Here is a 15,665-nt window from a genome sequence, read left to right on the forward strand (position 1 = left end):
ACAACCTTTAACAAGACCGTGATCATAAAATTCATTTACCTGTAATTGTTTCGATAGTTGCGAAACGAGAGCAGTTGTATTTTCAAGTTGTTGGCATAATGATCTCACGTCACTGTTCTCATCAGCTTCATCCCCTGCTTTCAAAGACATCGCTTGCATTCGTGGAAACCATTCCAGCATATTGTCCTGGAATATAGAGAACAATATAATGTCAGAGAGAAAGTGGAATGGAATGCCCACAAGAACCGATACCGGAGGCAGTACATATAATTAGGATACCGGTATATCGAATTGTTACAAAGATACACACGCTTAAACTGTGATAATGACGTAACAGTAAAACGTAAAAAGAAAAAACAAAGTGTGAAACTCTTTCACTTAACATATTCGATCGTTATTCAGGTCGTAATTAGCCCAAAGGCAGCGGTTTGGGAACTACTTGTCTAAATTCACTCTGAACAAAGCCATAAACAAGCAAATCTAACAATTATTCAAAATTTAATTTATGAATAAAAACCATATAAAATCAGTTCATACCATAACCTGGTTGAAGACATAACTTTCTGGCCCAGTAAACTCTGTTTGATCCTTCACTTTGACAAGTACAATGAAGTACAGGTAATGCCACATATTGTGTTCTTCTTTAACATGAGTTTCGAATGAGACAGTCTTGTTGTCAAAGGACTTTCTTTCGAGACCTACGAACAAGAATTGGATTGTGAATGGAGTCTTCCAGAATCAGGTCAATGTATCTAAAACAAATAACTGGCTACCTATTCCACCCGACATAGAAAGAAACATGTAGAAACCCGCCAGAAAAAAAAAGTGGCTTTATCTGCTTTTCCTCCCGGAAAAATTTGAAAACCCTATTATATCCTAAAACTTGTTCTATACCCAGAATATACTAGAATATGCGTTAGTAAACCTGAAGGATGCAACTGTGGATATTTTGCCACTGACTACCCCTGCTTAGGGAACATTGGTTTGAAACCTCTAGGGCAGGGGTTCTCAACCTAGGGTTCGCGAACCCCCAGGGATTCACAAGAAGATTTCCAGGGGTATCTGGATGACAGTCGAGTTTTTGTATGTTGCTGTTTTTTAATATCCTTTATTACTACCATGGAAAAATGCTTGCCTATTGAAACTAGACGCCAATTAAAACGTAGATATTCCCTGATCTTGCGTTGTTGTGATTATGACGCCAACAATGTGAAATTCAAGGTTTTGCGTACAAACTGTGAAATCTCTAAAGACAGCGTGTGAGCATTGAAGAAGTTAATATGCTTATTGTAACTTGGGAGAGATTTTAAGAATTCTTTAGTGTGGCAGACGACAAGGGCAATAATATCAACAAGACGATTCAATTTAGTTACATATGGTCAATAAATTGGTGTTGCAACAAATTGTTAGTTAATATATCAGTATATCACAACTTTGTTCAGTGTCAGATTACCGGGGGTTCGCGTTGATTGTTTTGACTTGGGGGGTACTTGACAGAAAAAAGGTTGAGAACCCCTGCTCTAGGGGATAAGTATGTGAGGGTTGTCGGACTCCTTTTTTCACTTTTAGATAAAGAATTGAGATGCTACTTTAAACAAACTTGTATAAATCTTCTGGCATTTCTAAAATATAATACAGCTTACAATACAACAACGAATGCTTTGAACTATTCTATCCCCACTCTTCAAGCTTTAGCTAAGAGCATGGATCTTTTCATAAATGAAGTGCACTACCCTGAGCAGACAAACAGGCAAAGTCTAGCTCACCGCAAAAGAAACAAGTATTCTTCAGCACATAGGTTCTCGAAGTACTGCATACGAATCCCCAAATATTCATGAGAGAAACCTAGCAGCTGCTAATGCTAACTTTTAAAAAAATTTCAAATACAATTTAGAAATACAACCGAGTCATTAAATGAAGTAATTTTAGTTTACTCAGGAACATTTATTAGTAGGTAACAATTTTTTTTTTTTGTTGTTTCTATTGTATAAATTTATTGTTGGGGTCCGTAAATAATAGTCACCCTCTTCACGAGCCCCATAACCCCAAAAGTCTGAGAGCCCCTGCTTTAGCACATCATTTTTCTGCTGTTTCTCCGATCTCAAATTTCCAAGTTTTCAAAATTTCGTATAATGGTAATCTACATATTCACTCATACTAGCATTTGAACCTGCGTCCCCCCAAACAATTCTAACTATAACTCACCACAAACAAAACAAGTATTCTTTAGCACATCGTCCTTTTGTTGTTTCTCCGATCTCAAGTCTGCAAACGTGTCAATAATGACGCCAAATATAAGGTTTAAGACTATGATAATCAGAATGAAGAAGAATAACAAGTCGTATAAAACTCTGCCCATGAATAGGATCCCTTCCTGTAAAAATAAAGTGTAAACGTGTTTAAACGCCAAGCGTCTCGAAAACTATTTCTAATCAATTCGAATTGAGAACATCGTCACTGCTCGGAATGAAATGCATGACTTAACACTGTATAAAAAAACTTGGAAATACAATGTCAACATATACTATAAACCAGGAGTGTGCAACCTGCGAGCCAAATGCGGCCTGCAAAAAAAATTGTGAGGCCCGCGGAGGAGTGCCAGTTTTGAATGGTTTGCGTCTCACGAAACAAGCGTTTAATTTAGTTCAATCTGGAACGTGCGAGTAATCCCCTTGCGTCGCAAAGCCTATACCAGATTCCAATTTATTATCTATGCAGATGGCGTCACAACGTCACCAAACAGTTGCTTGTGCGAAGCGAGAGCAATGCAGCATGTCATAAGATCAATTGCCAAAATATATGTGCCCGCCACTACAAGAAAGCCTATGTTGAATAAAAGTGCGGCCTGTGGTTTCACCCAGTTATTTCTATCTGGCTCTTCTGTATTAAAGGCTGCACACCCCTGCTATAAACATTTAAAAAGTTGGAAGGACATAATAAAAAAAAGAATGCTATAATTTTCTATATTACTAAGCCATCTCATGAACTATCTCTCTACCTCAGACCAAATAATAAACCTCTGTACTTACATCTTTTGAAGGTTTCCTCAGTATATCTCCTATACCTCCTCCGTTCCTTAGGCCTTCATTTAAAGTTGTTATGATGCACATAAACAGGGTTTCACAGTGGTTTTCTACTATATCACCATCTTCGTCGGCTGTGTGCTGAGGGTTAATAACTGACGCGTTGGTTTGGTTACCGGTACCATTGGCTGTCGGCCCCCACATATTTGGAAAAGAAGCTTGAGCACCTGAAGTAAGAAATGTATGGGGTTATTTATAAAAGTTTCGGTGCTCCAGAAGTATGCGAACCAAGATGGCGGACATCGGAACGTAACATGGGTAACAGGTTAGGGTTAGGCGATAATTTTTTTCCAATTTTCCTTATTTTAGTCCTATTATCAGTTCGAAGACTACCCAAGAGCCTCCCGTAGTATTTATACCTAAAATTATGGCCTAACCCTAACCTAGTACACATATTACATTCCGATGTCCGCCATCTTGGTTCGCATACTTCGGGAGCCCCAAAGTTTCATTTCAAAAGTAACCAATTAAAAGTTGAGCTTCGGTCACTCTGAATAGGATAAATTTGTGGAATCATTGAAATTTTTAAAAAATAAAATTACATTCAAAAGGTGACCAATCAGATTGGAACGCTGGTCACACCTCCACCCAACATAGACTAACAATTTAAAAAATTTACATTCGAATAAGGACCAATCAAATTGGAGTCCCGGACACTCAGAAAAAAAAATGTGTGAAACTTGACAAATCATGTCAAAAAGACTTTCGGATGCATTTGTTTGGTTATCTATTCCATTGCCAGTCGACCATTGCCCCCATAGATTTGGAAATAAAGCCTATGCAACTGAAGCAGGAAACTATATGGAATTATTCAAAAAAGTTTTATTCAAAAAGTGACCAATCAGATTGGAGCCCTGGTCAGTCTGAGTAAGAAATTACTCTGGTCACACCTCCACTCAACACAGAAGAACAACTTAAAGTGACCAATCAAATCAGAGTCCTGGACACAATGAAAAAAAAATGCGTGAAACTTGACAAATCATGTCAAAAAGTTTTCATTTAAAAAGTAATCAATGGATTGAAGCCCAGGGCAGGCCGCGAATATCTTTTTACGCCTAATTTTGGCCGTTCAACCAACTTTGGGATCCACTGCTATATAATATTCTATCCACTTACTATTAGTACAATTTTCATCATCCTGTTCGCAAACTTGTGAAGGCTTATTGAACATTTCTTTCGATTCTCCAACTTTACGTGCAATGTTGTCGTAACGAGAAAGCTCTTGTTTTATATTCACTTGCGCGACAAAATCATCTTTCAGGAAAAGGAATCCAACAATACTGTTATAAAGAAAATAGGGTTAAGTTCAGGGTTGCCAGATTTACCATTGAAACCAGAAAAAAGCATTGGCGATATCAACATACAATTAATAGGAGGCTTTGTTCGCCTACTTTACATCAAATTGTGTAACTGGACTGAAGCCTATGGGTGAGGGGTATATTCACTTGACTAAAACAGACAGTTTCCGAACTCTTAATAGAATTAAAATAAGGAAAATCGAAACAAAATTATGGCCTAATCCTAACCTGGTACACACACTACGGGAGTAGTTAATAGGATTGGATTTACAGATTTATCCTGTGAGAGAGTGAAGCCGATAAGACGGCTTAATCATATGGCAAACCATGACCTCTCGTCCGGTTATCGGTCCATAATCAACCAGTAATTAGTGTAAGTAAGTATGATCATGAGTTTTACAGTTGCCGAAAATTTGAAGTTCCGTTAGGAAATTCAATAAACACAAACTCCTTAAATACTAGCACCATATTGTCTAAATCCTTTTTTAAGTGACGATATAAAATGAGTAAGTGATGACAAATAAAAGCCTAATTAACTTCATGTAACATAATAACTGCTTGAATGAAGCCTCCTTCCGAGCTTAACTTTTCCATAGAGAAGATAACACAGTTACCTGAACATATAAACCAATATAAGAGCCAGCATTGCAGTAAGGAGAATCGATCTTCCATTTCTGGTCACGCTTCGTATCACATTCAGCAAAGTTTCTTCTCCGTAGATCAAATCGAAGAGCTGAAAGAATAATGCAGGGTAAAAACATTTGCCACTACAAAGAGTGCCAAAATATTGTGCATTGAACTGCAAGTTGCCTATTTCTGTTTGCTTCCTATTTTGAATTTGTACGTGTCCATTGCTACAAAGATGCTTGACTAAATAGTATTACAGTAATAAATAAGAATAACAAAACTATTTCCATGAAATAGCAAATTCACTGTTTAATCAAGTTATATCTTGTTTTGCCTGAAGAAGTTAGAGTAACTGGGGGTAATTACCCCCAAAGGGGTAATTTGGCAATTCTTAGGGGGTAATCCAGACGTTTACCGTTTTAACAATCTAGAGACAATGAGTCTAAGCATTTAGTCACACGGTCCGTAGAGACAATAACAATACTTCGTCATACAGATTGTAGAATAAAATGCTGAGATAGCGCAAGTTTAGAATCTTGAAGTCGGATTGGGAAATGTAATAGGTGTTAGTATTATCGCCATTCTTGATCTTAGAAAAAGTGATAATAATAAGACTACTGTGTTTATATTAAATGGGTAATTGGGATCTTGGTAATTAAATTTAGGGGTAACGATATCAAAAAGTTTGGGAACCACTGAGTTAGACTATGATCTAACAAAAGCTCACAAATATACTTGCTATTTCGTGGAAAAAGATTATTTTATTCTTATTTATGTTTCTAATACTATGTCGCTCAAGCATCCTTGTGGCAAATAACATATATGAAACCGGAATAGGGAGTGAACAAGGACTTGCGGTCCAGTTCAGAATAACTTATCTAGTCTAGTACCTTCTGCATGAGAAATACATGAAAGGATGCTTGAAATAAATGGGATATTTGCTGTTTGATTAAAGTATGATTTGTTTTGTCTGATGAAGTTAAGACTATGATCTAACAAAAGCTTACTAATATACTATTTCGTGAAAAGAGATTATGTTATTAGTATTTAAAATTTTTTTTTGCAAAATTGTCCATTATATAAACTATCTTAACTTTACTAAACATAATTTTAAAACAACTTACCAATACACTGTAAAACAGTTCATCGACCAGCAGACCAGAGAAACAGAACATGATGTGAGCGATGTGTAACAGGAATTCAGCATCACACAGTATCGGCATTATTCCTTTTTCTTTAGTGAATATTCCCTTGTTTCCAACGTAACTCACGAGGTAGACAAGTCTATTACCAACCTGTGTGAAATAATGTAAATTTTTGATATTTGAATTTTTTTTTAAAGTTCAATTTCTTTGATCGTAATAGGATTATCTTTTTTGAATTTGTTCGCTAATTTTTGAACATGCGTAAAATAAATGATGGATATTGATTTTAAGCAGCTTACTAAAAATTTCACCAATGGCATTCGACAGTTTTCTATAAATTTTATACATTTAAGATTCATGAGAGCAGTCATAATTAAATGAGCCTTTCCAGTATGTTCACTTATTGGCATACTTGGTCGCCTCATATAGCTGGCAATTTTTCCGGTTCCAGATAGTGGGATTGGGGCCATGAAACGTGCCTTGAATAAATAGGGGGGCTGTTCCACTCTGATCTCTACTCAAACACTTACATTCAGCACCCCCAGTATGAGCAAAGCTTCGTACTTACACTCAGAATTGAAGACGAGGCAAATTCAAACTATTTCTTATAATTTTAATTTGATTCCAATCTATCCCTTTACACCACTTCCTCTCCCGACCAAACAGTTAGAAAAAAACAAACACTTACATTCAGCACCCCTAGAATAAGCAGAGCATTCTGGACTCCGATAGAGAAGATAGTTTTCATCATGACAGACAGAGCGAGGCATCGAACAGCAAACGGATTTGTGACGGCGGCCAGAGAGATCAACATTATAGGCCAGAGAATAAGAGACAACTGGTCGTTGAGAACTAGAATAAATATTGTATAACATATTATTGTTTGGCATTAGATCTGCTTAAAAATGGTACAAATTATATATTCAGTTGCTCGTGGGCTCGATGGCATAGTAGTTAAAGCTTTAGACCAAAGGTGTGCAACCTGCGGGCCAAATGCGGCCCACAGGAAAAAAGGGTGCAGCCCGCGAAACGAGTTTTTAATTTAGTTTAATCTGATATGCACAAGAAATTCCAATTCTTTTGCGCTGCGAAGCCTGTACCTGAGCTTGTGCGCAGTGAACATCGCATGTCATAAGACCAATAGCCAACCCGTGGATTCATTCAGGTATTTGTATCTGGACCTCCTGTAGTAAAGGTCACACATTCCTGCTTCGCAATCCTCTAATTGAAAGTGTTAGTTTAGCAGGTATTCAAATTCCATGCCCACCACCTCAAAGATGGCTTAGCTGTACGATTACCAACAGTGTTAGTTTAACCTTGTCAGTGTCATGATTTACAGCATATTACATGCCCCCACCTCGCCCAGGGTGTAATAAATTTGGTTGACAATGCCAGAATGCCTCTTCTGAATGTGAAAAAAGATATGAGTGAGGCTAAATGTCAAGCCAAAGAAAATTGCAACATAGAGCCCTGTTGAGAGTAAAGGTATAGATTTAAAAAACTTACATTTATAAGTCTCAATCATGAAAGGATAGAAGAGTCCAACAAGTAGATTGATAATAATGATGAGATTGAATGATACCGTGCTCCATAATGATATATGACGACTAAACCAGTGCAACGTCTTGTACTCTGAAGAAGGTTAAAAATAATTTGACGATTATTCAGAGAAAAATGGGTGTTTTTACCCAAAAATGAGTCTTTTTGCTCAAAAACGAGTTACTTTTGGGTGAATACTTGTGACCTTGCTTTGAGAAAATTCTCTATCTTTTCAGTCTGGATTCAAAAATTCGTGAGAATGACTCTACAAATGGGCCCAGGGAATATCGACTCCAATAGGTTGCAAGCCATACCTCTCAGCTTTTTCTGCCACACCATCTCCCTGTACATGTCTTCTACTTTGCCAAAGAATCCTCCAACCTTGCTTCCCTGATCATCACGCTCTGTGCTTGTTACCACCCTAATGAAGAGAAAGATGGTTATAAATCTTAATAGAGAAAAAAATAATTGAAACAAAAAGAGCATTTAACTAAATTATGCGGGAGTTAATGCACCAGGGCTGGCCTAAACCGAATATTTGACTATACCGAATACATTTTGGGAAAATAGTTAAGAATACGATATATCGAATACTTTTTAAACAGGGGGCACTATCATGTGGGAAATTACATGACATTACATACAAACTACAAACAAGCCTTTTACAGACGGTTTCATAACATGGAAACTATTTCCCTCACCTTCTCTTCGTCTCATCTGTAAGATAACTGCAAACATGAGGAACTGGGAAAACGATTTGTTCCATCGTGCGATCAGCTCGAACAATCTGAAACAGGTAAAGTACAAAAAAGTTAAGTAATACCATGGCCAGTGTAACTTGCGTGGGCTTCGACAGTGGTTCTCAGCGTTTTTTAGCTTGCGGATCGGACAATTATATAAGGAAATTCGAATGTATACAAATATTCGATTCGTTCTGGACATCTCTGCTTCCAACTAATCCAAATTCAACAAGTTTTATAGCAGTACTCTCGGCATTCGAGAAGTTTGTGTACCAATATGTTATTTTATGTAAAGAACCGATACCCGGGAAATCGGTGAAATTACTAAACTAAGGAAAGGGGAATATAAGAAAAGGGTAATAACAGCTTGCTAATACTAATGCTCGTGGACCAAACCTCACTCATGACATGACGTAAAATAATCTTATGACTCAATAAAATATGAAAGTGCATTTGCTCTGGTACACATACTACAGGAGGTGTCATCCTCTCACCTCAATTTGAGCTGTATGTTCCTGGTAATACCGTAATGCTTCAGTCCCAGATGGCGTACTCTCAGGTCTCAGTGCTTCTGCTAATTGTTTGTTATGTCTGGCTAGTTGGTGAGCAAGAATGTAAATGTTGTGCCCGACTGCTCGTGGAGAGCCATCACCGGTTAGGTCCATCTAATGAAAGAAGTAATGAGATTTTTTCAGTTATTCACGACGGCAGAAGACTGTTTAATATGATTTAATCACAATGATCATAGATCGTGGGCGCGATAACCCAGGGTAGGGCTACTAAACTATTTTTACTAAAGATCCGTATACAAAACTTTTAAAATTCTGGGGATCCGGTCTTTGCAACCCTGCAATTCTTTGACCATCAAGTGATTATTTCCTAATCAAGATAGCGTTATTCGCATTGTTTATTATGGCGTTACAGTTCTTTTCATACATAGTCAGATGCAAATATGAGTAAATGATAAATTATTCTTTAAAAATATAAAAGTCATTTATTAAAAGTAAACATACACACATCCAAGGTAGGGCCAATGATACAAAATAAAGAATCAGCTGCAGTCTAAATCAATGCTTGAAAGGTCCGGATTCGGAATGCCGTCTGCAAGTTGAGTAGCTCTGGCCTAGGACTATGAAGCGTTAAACTTAACGATGTTGGCATTGCTGATTACATATCTTGGATACAAATCACCTAGGGCATTATTATCTGGGTAGGCAATGACAAACTAAGGACCAGAATCCCTTCTAAAACAGTAGCTCCTTGAATATCAGTGAATAGAACTTTATTTGAACCAGAAGGTGTGAATAAGTGTCGTATAAACAGTGCATTGGTTTTGAGAAATAGATGTAGAATGACACTGAAAAACTGCCTACCTGAGTATTTCTAGGTAGAAGCCCGCCACTCATGGCCTCCTCTTCAGCAAGTCGTTGTCCCTGTGAAAGATAAAATAATGAGAGATATGTATTGTATAATATAATCATACTGAATTTTCACTTAGAACATTTAAAATCTTGATGCATTGCATAAGAGAGATCCATATAGGATAGAATCATTCAGATTTAGTATAGACAAAATAGCACAAACTTAAATAACTCCATATCTTGGCAGTTAGTGTCTTGCTCAAAATTAGCATCATCGTTCAGATTGCTGACATACAACTGATTAGCCTGCATGAAATCCTAGGTTTGAAACCCATGAGTGCCACATATGTGAAAAAGACTCTTCCATTTGTAATCGCTGGCCTCCCTCCCTCGCTCTACTACCCATTTTCATGGTACAATTAACAGTACTCCTGTAGTGTGTGTACCAGGTTAGGGTTAAAGCATAATTTTCTTCTGATTTCCCTTTTTTTAGTTTTATTACGAGTTCGAAGACTGTGTGTGTTAGCCAAGCAAATATACCCCTGCCCATAATCTCTTTACACAACTTGATGTAAAGTAGGCGAACAAAATTAGTTACGTCCATATTAGTACATACACTTCTGATGTGCCCAGTTAACTAGTCAACTCTTCTTATACCAGACATAGACAGGTAAGCAGATAAGAGGCTTCAGTGCACCATATGATTAGAGATCCTTATCATCTCTCCCCCACCCATAATTATTCCCATAAGTCAAGTCTCCCTCCAACTTTCCCTCATCCGAAAAAATACAAAAAACCATATCCATTTCCACTCACCTTAGTATAAGCTTGTTCGATAACAGCAACAAGTTGTTTTGAATTGATGTTTCGTAGAATCCTCTCAGCGTTTTCAGAATCATGACGACTTTCCATAATTGCAAGGAGAAGTTTGCTTGCATTGTTCTGCGTTAAAATTAAAAAAAAATAATGCGAAGATGGTGTTTGGTGTGTTGGGTCTAACTTTATTGGGGCCAGATACAACAGATTTCATTGATAATTCCTACTTTTGGACATCAGCAGACAACATAAACAGCAACCATGGATTGAAAGGCTCTCCCGTAGTATGTGCACCAAGATGGTGCGCAACCTGAATCCTAACCTGGTACACATACCATATTCAGGTTGTGCGTCATCTTGGAGCACATACTTCTTGAACTCCGATTAAAAAATACTGTAATTTCCTCTAAGCAAAGCTAAGCAAACTCACTTGAATGTGAAAAATTTGAAAAAATGAAGTGCTATAAATAGAATTTATAGAATACTGATCTGTGTAGCTACAAACACAAAGCTTGCTTGAAGCAAAGTCAAGCACACCAACACACAAGTACAGAAGACTGATTCCTTAACAAAGTTGCGAGCAATCACTGGAATGCTTTTGCTAAGAGAATACATTGAATAGTTATAATTACCTTTAATTGCATTACAAGATCCATTCTATGTTTTCCGAGAGGATTTATATCATTCGATATCAGAGCAATAATAATGTCAATTCCATTTGATTCATGACTTGCTATGGCATTCTGTAAAATAAAGGTTTTTACTTTTAGTGTCTGTGAGTTGAGTAAAATATACGAGTTCCTCAACTTCAAAAGTACTGGTTGTTCAGTCTCCAAAATAAAATCAACACAAGTGAATATTGCACCAAACAGGCATTAAGTGGGCTGGCTGGCTGCGTGGCCATCAATACGAAATGCTGTCTGTCATTCACTTTGCCTTGGTTTCATCCTAGCCTATTGTATTGCAGAAAGAGTGCCACCTTTGCCAATGAGATCGAATCAAGGAGGTTGGTTTTGTGCTTTTGGGTTATTGTTGTTGTTGTATTTGATGAATTGCTCACTGAAATCCTATTTTTATGAAAGGGGTAATTAAGCTTTTGGTAATTTGATTTGTGGCTAATGATACCACAAAGTTTGGCAGCCACTGGCATAGACAATCAAAAATACAGTACCAGAAATAAAATAAAGATACAGTTAACAGTTTGCTTTTTACTAGTCACTCATGTTTCACTATAAATAATCCTTGCGATACATAAGGAAACCACTAAACCTACCTGGTTATCATGGCAAGGACCTTGACAATACTCAGTGAGGCTTTCCAATGTCTGGTTGATGAGATCAACATTGTTTTCATTGATATAAAGACCAACAAGACCCAGACCACCGGTTGTGCTGCCACAGATGCAATCAAGAAACTTCAAAGTATCGCAAACTAAATTGTAGTTTGTTTTGTTGTTTTGACATCGAAGATAATTCTGAAACAGGATTTGGATTTGAAATAAATTATATTAGAAGGTTTTTTATAACCTCTGGTTAGTTAGGCTCTCTACACAACAGAAGCCCACGCCTATGAAACAAATTAACTGCTTAAAAATTCCAGAGTTTCCCAAACCGTCGTGACCCTGCAGGGGGCACATATTGAATTTTAGGGTTCGCAAAGAATACACCAATTTGACAAAAGGTACCATATCTATTGTGCTTTTTTACACTTTTGGTTCAAAACACAATTATTAAAACATAAATCTCACAATTTTGAGAGAATGCATGGGATCAGAGAAGCGGCGCGCTTGCATAACAATGCCGACTTCACAGAGGTCACATAAAATTTTAATATATTGGAAATTTTTGGTCCTAGACTTCAACTACTCCAATTCCAATGCTAGTGAAATGCCAATCCCCAAGTACAGTATTGGGTGCTTCCGAAGTATGTGCACCAAGATGCCGCACAACCTGATAACCTTATCCTGGTACCCATACTATGTTCAGGTTGTGCGCCATCTTGGTGCACGTACATGGGGAGCACCCAGTATGGGATTCTCCCTGAACAAACCTGCAAATGTGCGTTGTGATTCTCGCAGAGAAGTTGAACAAATCTAAGTATCGGTTTCATTATACTGACTGCAGGACTGAGTGTTCGTTCATCATCTCGTCTATCCATTTCCCCTAGAATTTGAAAAAGTAAAATTGAAAAAGCACTCGGAGATGACTAAAACTAACTAAAAATGCCTCCAAAATAATATCTAAAAACTGTAAGAACTCCTCATATTTAAAAATGTAAACTCATTAAATACATTTCGAGATATATTCTATATTTGAAATTATTATATTTGAATGTTTTGAAATAGTGGCTTTTTTATATTTTTGGGTGATTTTAATATTGATTCAGTTTTAGAATAGGATAGGATTTACATAGCCATTAAGACGGCTAAATTAAATGGTAAACCACAGCCTCCTGTCCGGTTACCAGACAATGACAAGTATGGAATTAGTTAGTCTGTTATTTTTTTTCATATGCATGGACTTGGGGGGAAACTGACCGGCGGTTATGTGAACCACTCTATGACAGCGAGGAGTCCAGCAATCCCCTTGCACATAATTATTCCCGCATGGGATTCGAACTTGCGAACCCACACAGAGTAATCAGAGGCACGATGTCGAGCAGATTTCTAACGGTTAGCACGATGCGCCACACCGCCAAGCCAACGGTAGATACCATGTTATGTGACTCTCCTCACTATCTTACCTGCTAGTGCATTATGGCCATCAGTAAACCCATCAGAAGTCGTGTGAGGTCGTCGAACAGTTTCTATAGCTTTCTGTATCTGCATTGTTGCATCAGATAATTCAGATTCCATTTCACCAGATAACTAAAAAGAATTTTTTGAGAGCATTTATATTATGCAAGGACACATTGTGCAAATAATTTCGGATGCCATTCTAAAATCCCAATACATGATGTAAAAAAAACTACATTTCAGTTTTTTTAAATCCTGGTTTCAAAAAATCTAGGAAAAGACAAACTTTTGTGTGATGAAATGTAATTTACAAACCCTAGTTATTAAAAAACACACAATTAAAAATAAAAATCATTCCTTTTGCACAATAAACACCAAAACCTACAACCGCAGTAACCTTTGATCAATATGGCTCAGATTGCAATAAAACTCAGCAAATTCATGCGAAGAAAACAAAGCTTGTCCTTTTTTCTTTCAATTTGGCTTCAATCTGTTCTAGTATTCAGGTCCTCTAAACATTTTACGAACCTCCTGAAGTATGCGCACCAAGATGGCGCACGCCCTGAACTCAGGTTGTGTACCAGGTTAGGATTCAGGTTATGCGACATCTTGGTGCGCATACTTCAGGAGCACTCATTTTACCAGACTATAACTGCATGCTAATAGCTCCAAACACCCACAGTAAAAATGATAAAAGTTGGAAGCGCTACTGATATCCTAAGATCTATCAAATCTACATTGAAGTATGCTGTTGTAACATAGCTTCAACCTGTCCAGAAACCATCTTACCTGTCTGTAACTGTCAGAAATTCCAGCACCTGATGTAAACGGTGAAACAGGGGAAAAGTTTGGGAACGTTGGTTCTGAGACACGAGTTAGTAGCTCACCTACAGATATAAAGAATATGAGTGAAAATTTTTGAAGATGAGAACAATAATTTTGACTGTATGTATAGAGTTTCAATGATCTACGATAATTTAACCATAGCAGTATTGCTATTTTAAGTTAAAGCTTGAATCAAGGATTTACTATTAAAACTTTTTTCATTCATAGAATACAATTTCACGGTTATCCCATTGGAAAAAGAAGTTGAACCACGCCCCTCATCAGGTTACCAGTCCATATCAGGTATGGGATTAGTTAGCTTGATATTTAATTCAGATACATGGACTTTGATGGATGATGGATGCAGCAGTAACTGACCAGCAGACAAACTTTCCTGAAGTGGATGGACGACGAGATTTCCCGCAATCCTAATTCGGTGCTCCCGAAGTATGCGAACCAAAATGGCGGACATTGGAACGTAACATGGGTAACAGGTTAGGGTTAGGCGATAATTTCTTTCCAATTTTCCTTATTTTAGTCCTATTATCAGTTCGAAGACTAGCCAAGAGCCTCCCGTAGTATTTATACCTAAAATTATGGCCTAACCCAAACCTAGTACACATATTACATTCCGATGTCCGCCATCTTGGTTCGCATACTTCGGGAGCCCCCCTAATTCTATTCCACAGGATTAAAACTTAATCAGAGGTACAATGTCAAGTGTGGTACTAACACTTGAGCACGATGGATTGACTGCCGAGCCCTACTTAGGTATACAAAAGTATCTTGCTAGTAAATTTATTCACCAGTATTGACAGTGGAAGAATTCTTCAGTTCTTGTTGAGCAATTTCCATCTTCTCATGAAAAACTTTGAAAAATGTCTCCGAGTTGTTTTCATTGTGAAGCTCGGAAAAGAAGGACATCTGGAATAGAAAATTTGAAGGTAAAACCCAGGACCTATAATGACAGGTACTCGGAATCTAATCCAAAGCACCAAAAATCCAAAAAATGTTGACTAGGATAGGATTTGAATAATTATCTTTGGGGAGAAGAAAGCCGATAAGTCAGCTTAATCCTATGGCAAACCACGGCCTCTCGTCCGATTATCAATCCATGTCGAGTATGGGATTAGTTAGCCAGTTATTTGTTTCAGATGCATGGACTTGATGGTGGAGGAAGCTGTACGCGACTAGCGGTTACGTGTTCCACCCTACGGCAACAAGGAGTCCAGCAATCCTACCGCACATAAAAATCTCAACATGATTCGAACCTGTGAACCAACACAGGGTAATCAGGGGTGGCAAGTGTAATACTAATGCTTAGCACGATGCGTCACATCGCTGAGCTTTAAATGCCCAGGTTCACGAACATCAATCTTCATTGCATCTGGAACAATGAATGACCACATAATTCCACTTGGTTCATGTTTTGACTTGATGAAGAAATTCATAATCGACCAGGATACATGAACCACCCTACGGCAGCGAAGAGTCTTG

At 37.6% G+C, this 15,665-nt stretch overlaps 1 protein-coding gene across 7 annotated transcripts in view; it reads right to left on the reverse strand.

Moving 5' to 3' along the window:
* LOC120330706 (inositol 1,4,5-trisphosphate-gated calcium channel ITPR1-like) overlaps positions 1–15,665 on the reverse strand; it is a 99,298-nt gene that overhangs the window by 3,800 nt on the left and 79,833 nt on the right. For all 7 annotated transcript variants that reach the window (XM_078116506.1, XM_078116507.1, XM_078116505.1 and 4 more), the window contains 20 exons: positions 14,975–15,092; positions 14,133–14,230; positions 13,352–13,475; positions 12,659–12,771; positions 11,883–12,083; positions 11,242–11,352; positions 10,610–10,735; positions 9,806–9,865; positions 8,927–9,097; positions 8,394–8,479; positions 8,007–8,113; positions 7,660–7,785; positions 6,842–7,005; positions 6,133–6,303; positions 4,996–5,114; positions 4,200–4,363; positions 3,030–3,250; positions 2,206–2,374; positions 538–698; positions 40–186 (listed from right to left, as the gene is read on the reverse strand). In XM_078116506.1, coding sequence (XP_077972632.1) covers positions 40–186; positions 538–698; positions 2,206–2,374; positions 3,030–3,250; positions 4,200–4,363; positions 4,996–5,114; positions 6,133–6,303; positions 6,842–7,005; positions 7,660–7,785; positions 8,007–8,113; positions 8,394–8,479; positions 8,927–9,097; positions 9,806–9,865; positions 10,610–10,735; positions 11,242–11,352; positions 11,883–12,083; positions 12,659–12,771; positions 13,352–13,475; positions 14,133–14,230; positions 14,975–15,092 — 2,757 coding nt within the window. The remainder of the gene's footprint in view (positions 1–39; positions 187–537; positions 699–2,205; positions 2,375–3,029; positions 3,251–4,199; positions 4,364–4,995; positions 5,115–6,132; positions 6,304–6,841; positions 7,006–7,659; positions 7,786–8,006; positions 8,114–8,393; positions 8,480–8,926; positions 9,098–9,805; positions 9,866–10,609; positions 10,736–11,241; positions 11,353–11,882; positions 12,084–12,658; positions 12,772–13,351; positions 13,476–14,132; positions 14,231–14,974; positions 15,093–15,665) is intronic.

Source organism: Styela clava, chromosome 9 (genome assembly GCF_964204865.1).
Source record: "Styela clava chromosome 9, kaStyClav1.hap1.2, whole genome shotgun sequence".
NCBI lineage: Eukaryota > Metazoa > Chordata > Ascidiacea > Stolidobranchia > Styelidae > Styela > Styela clava.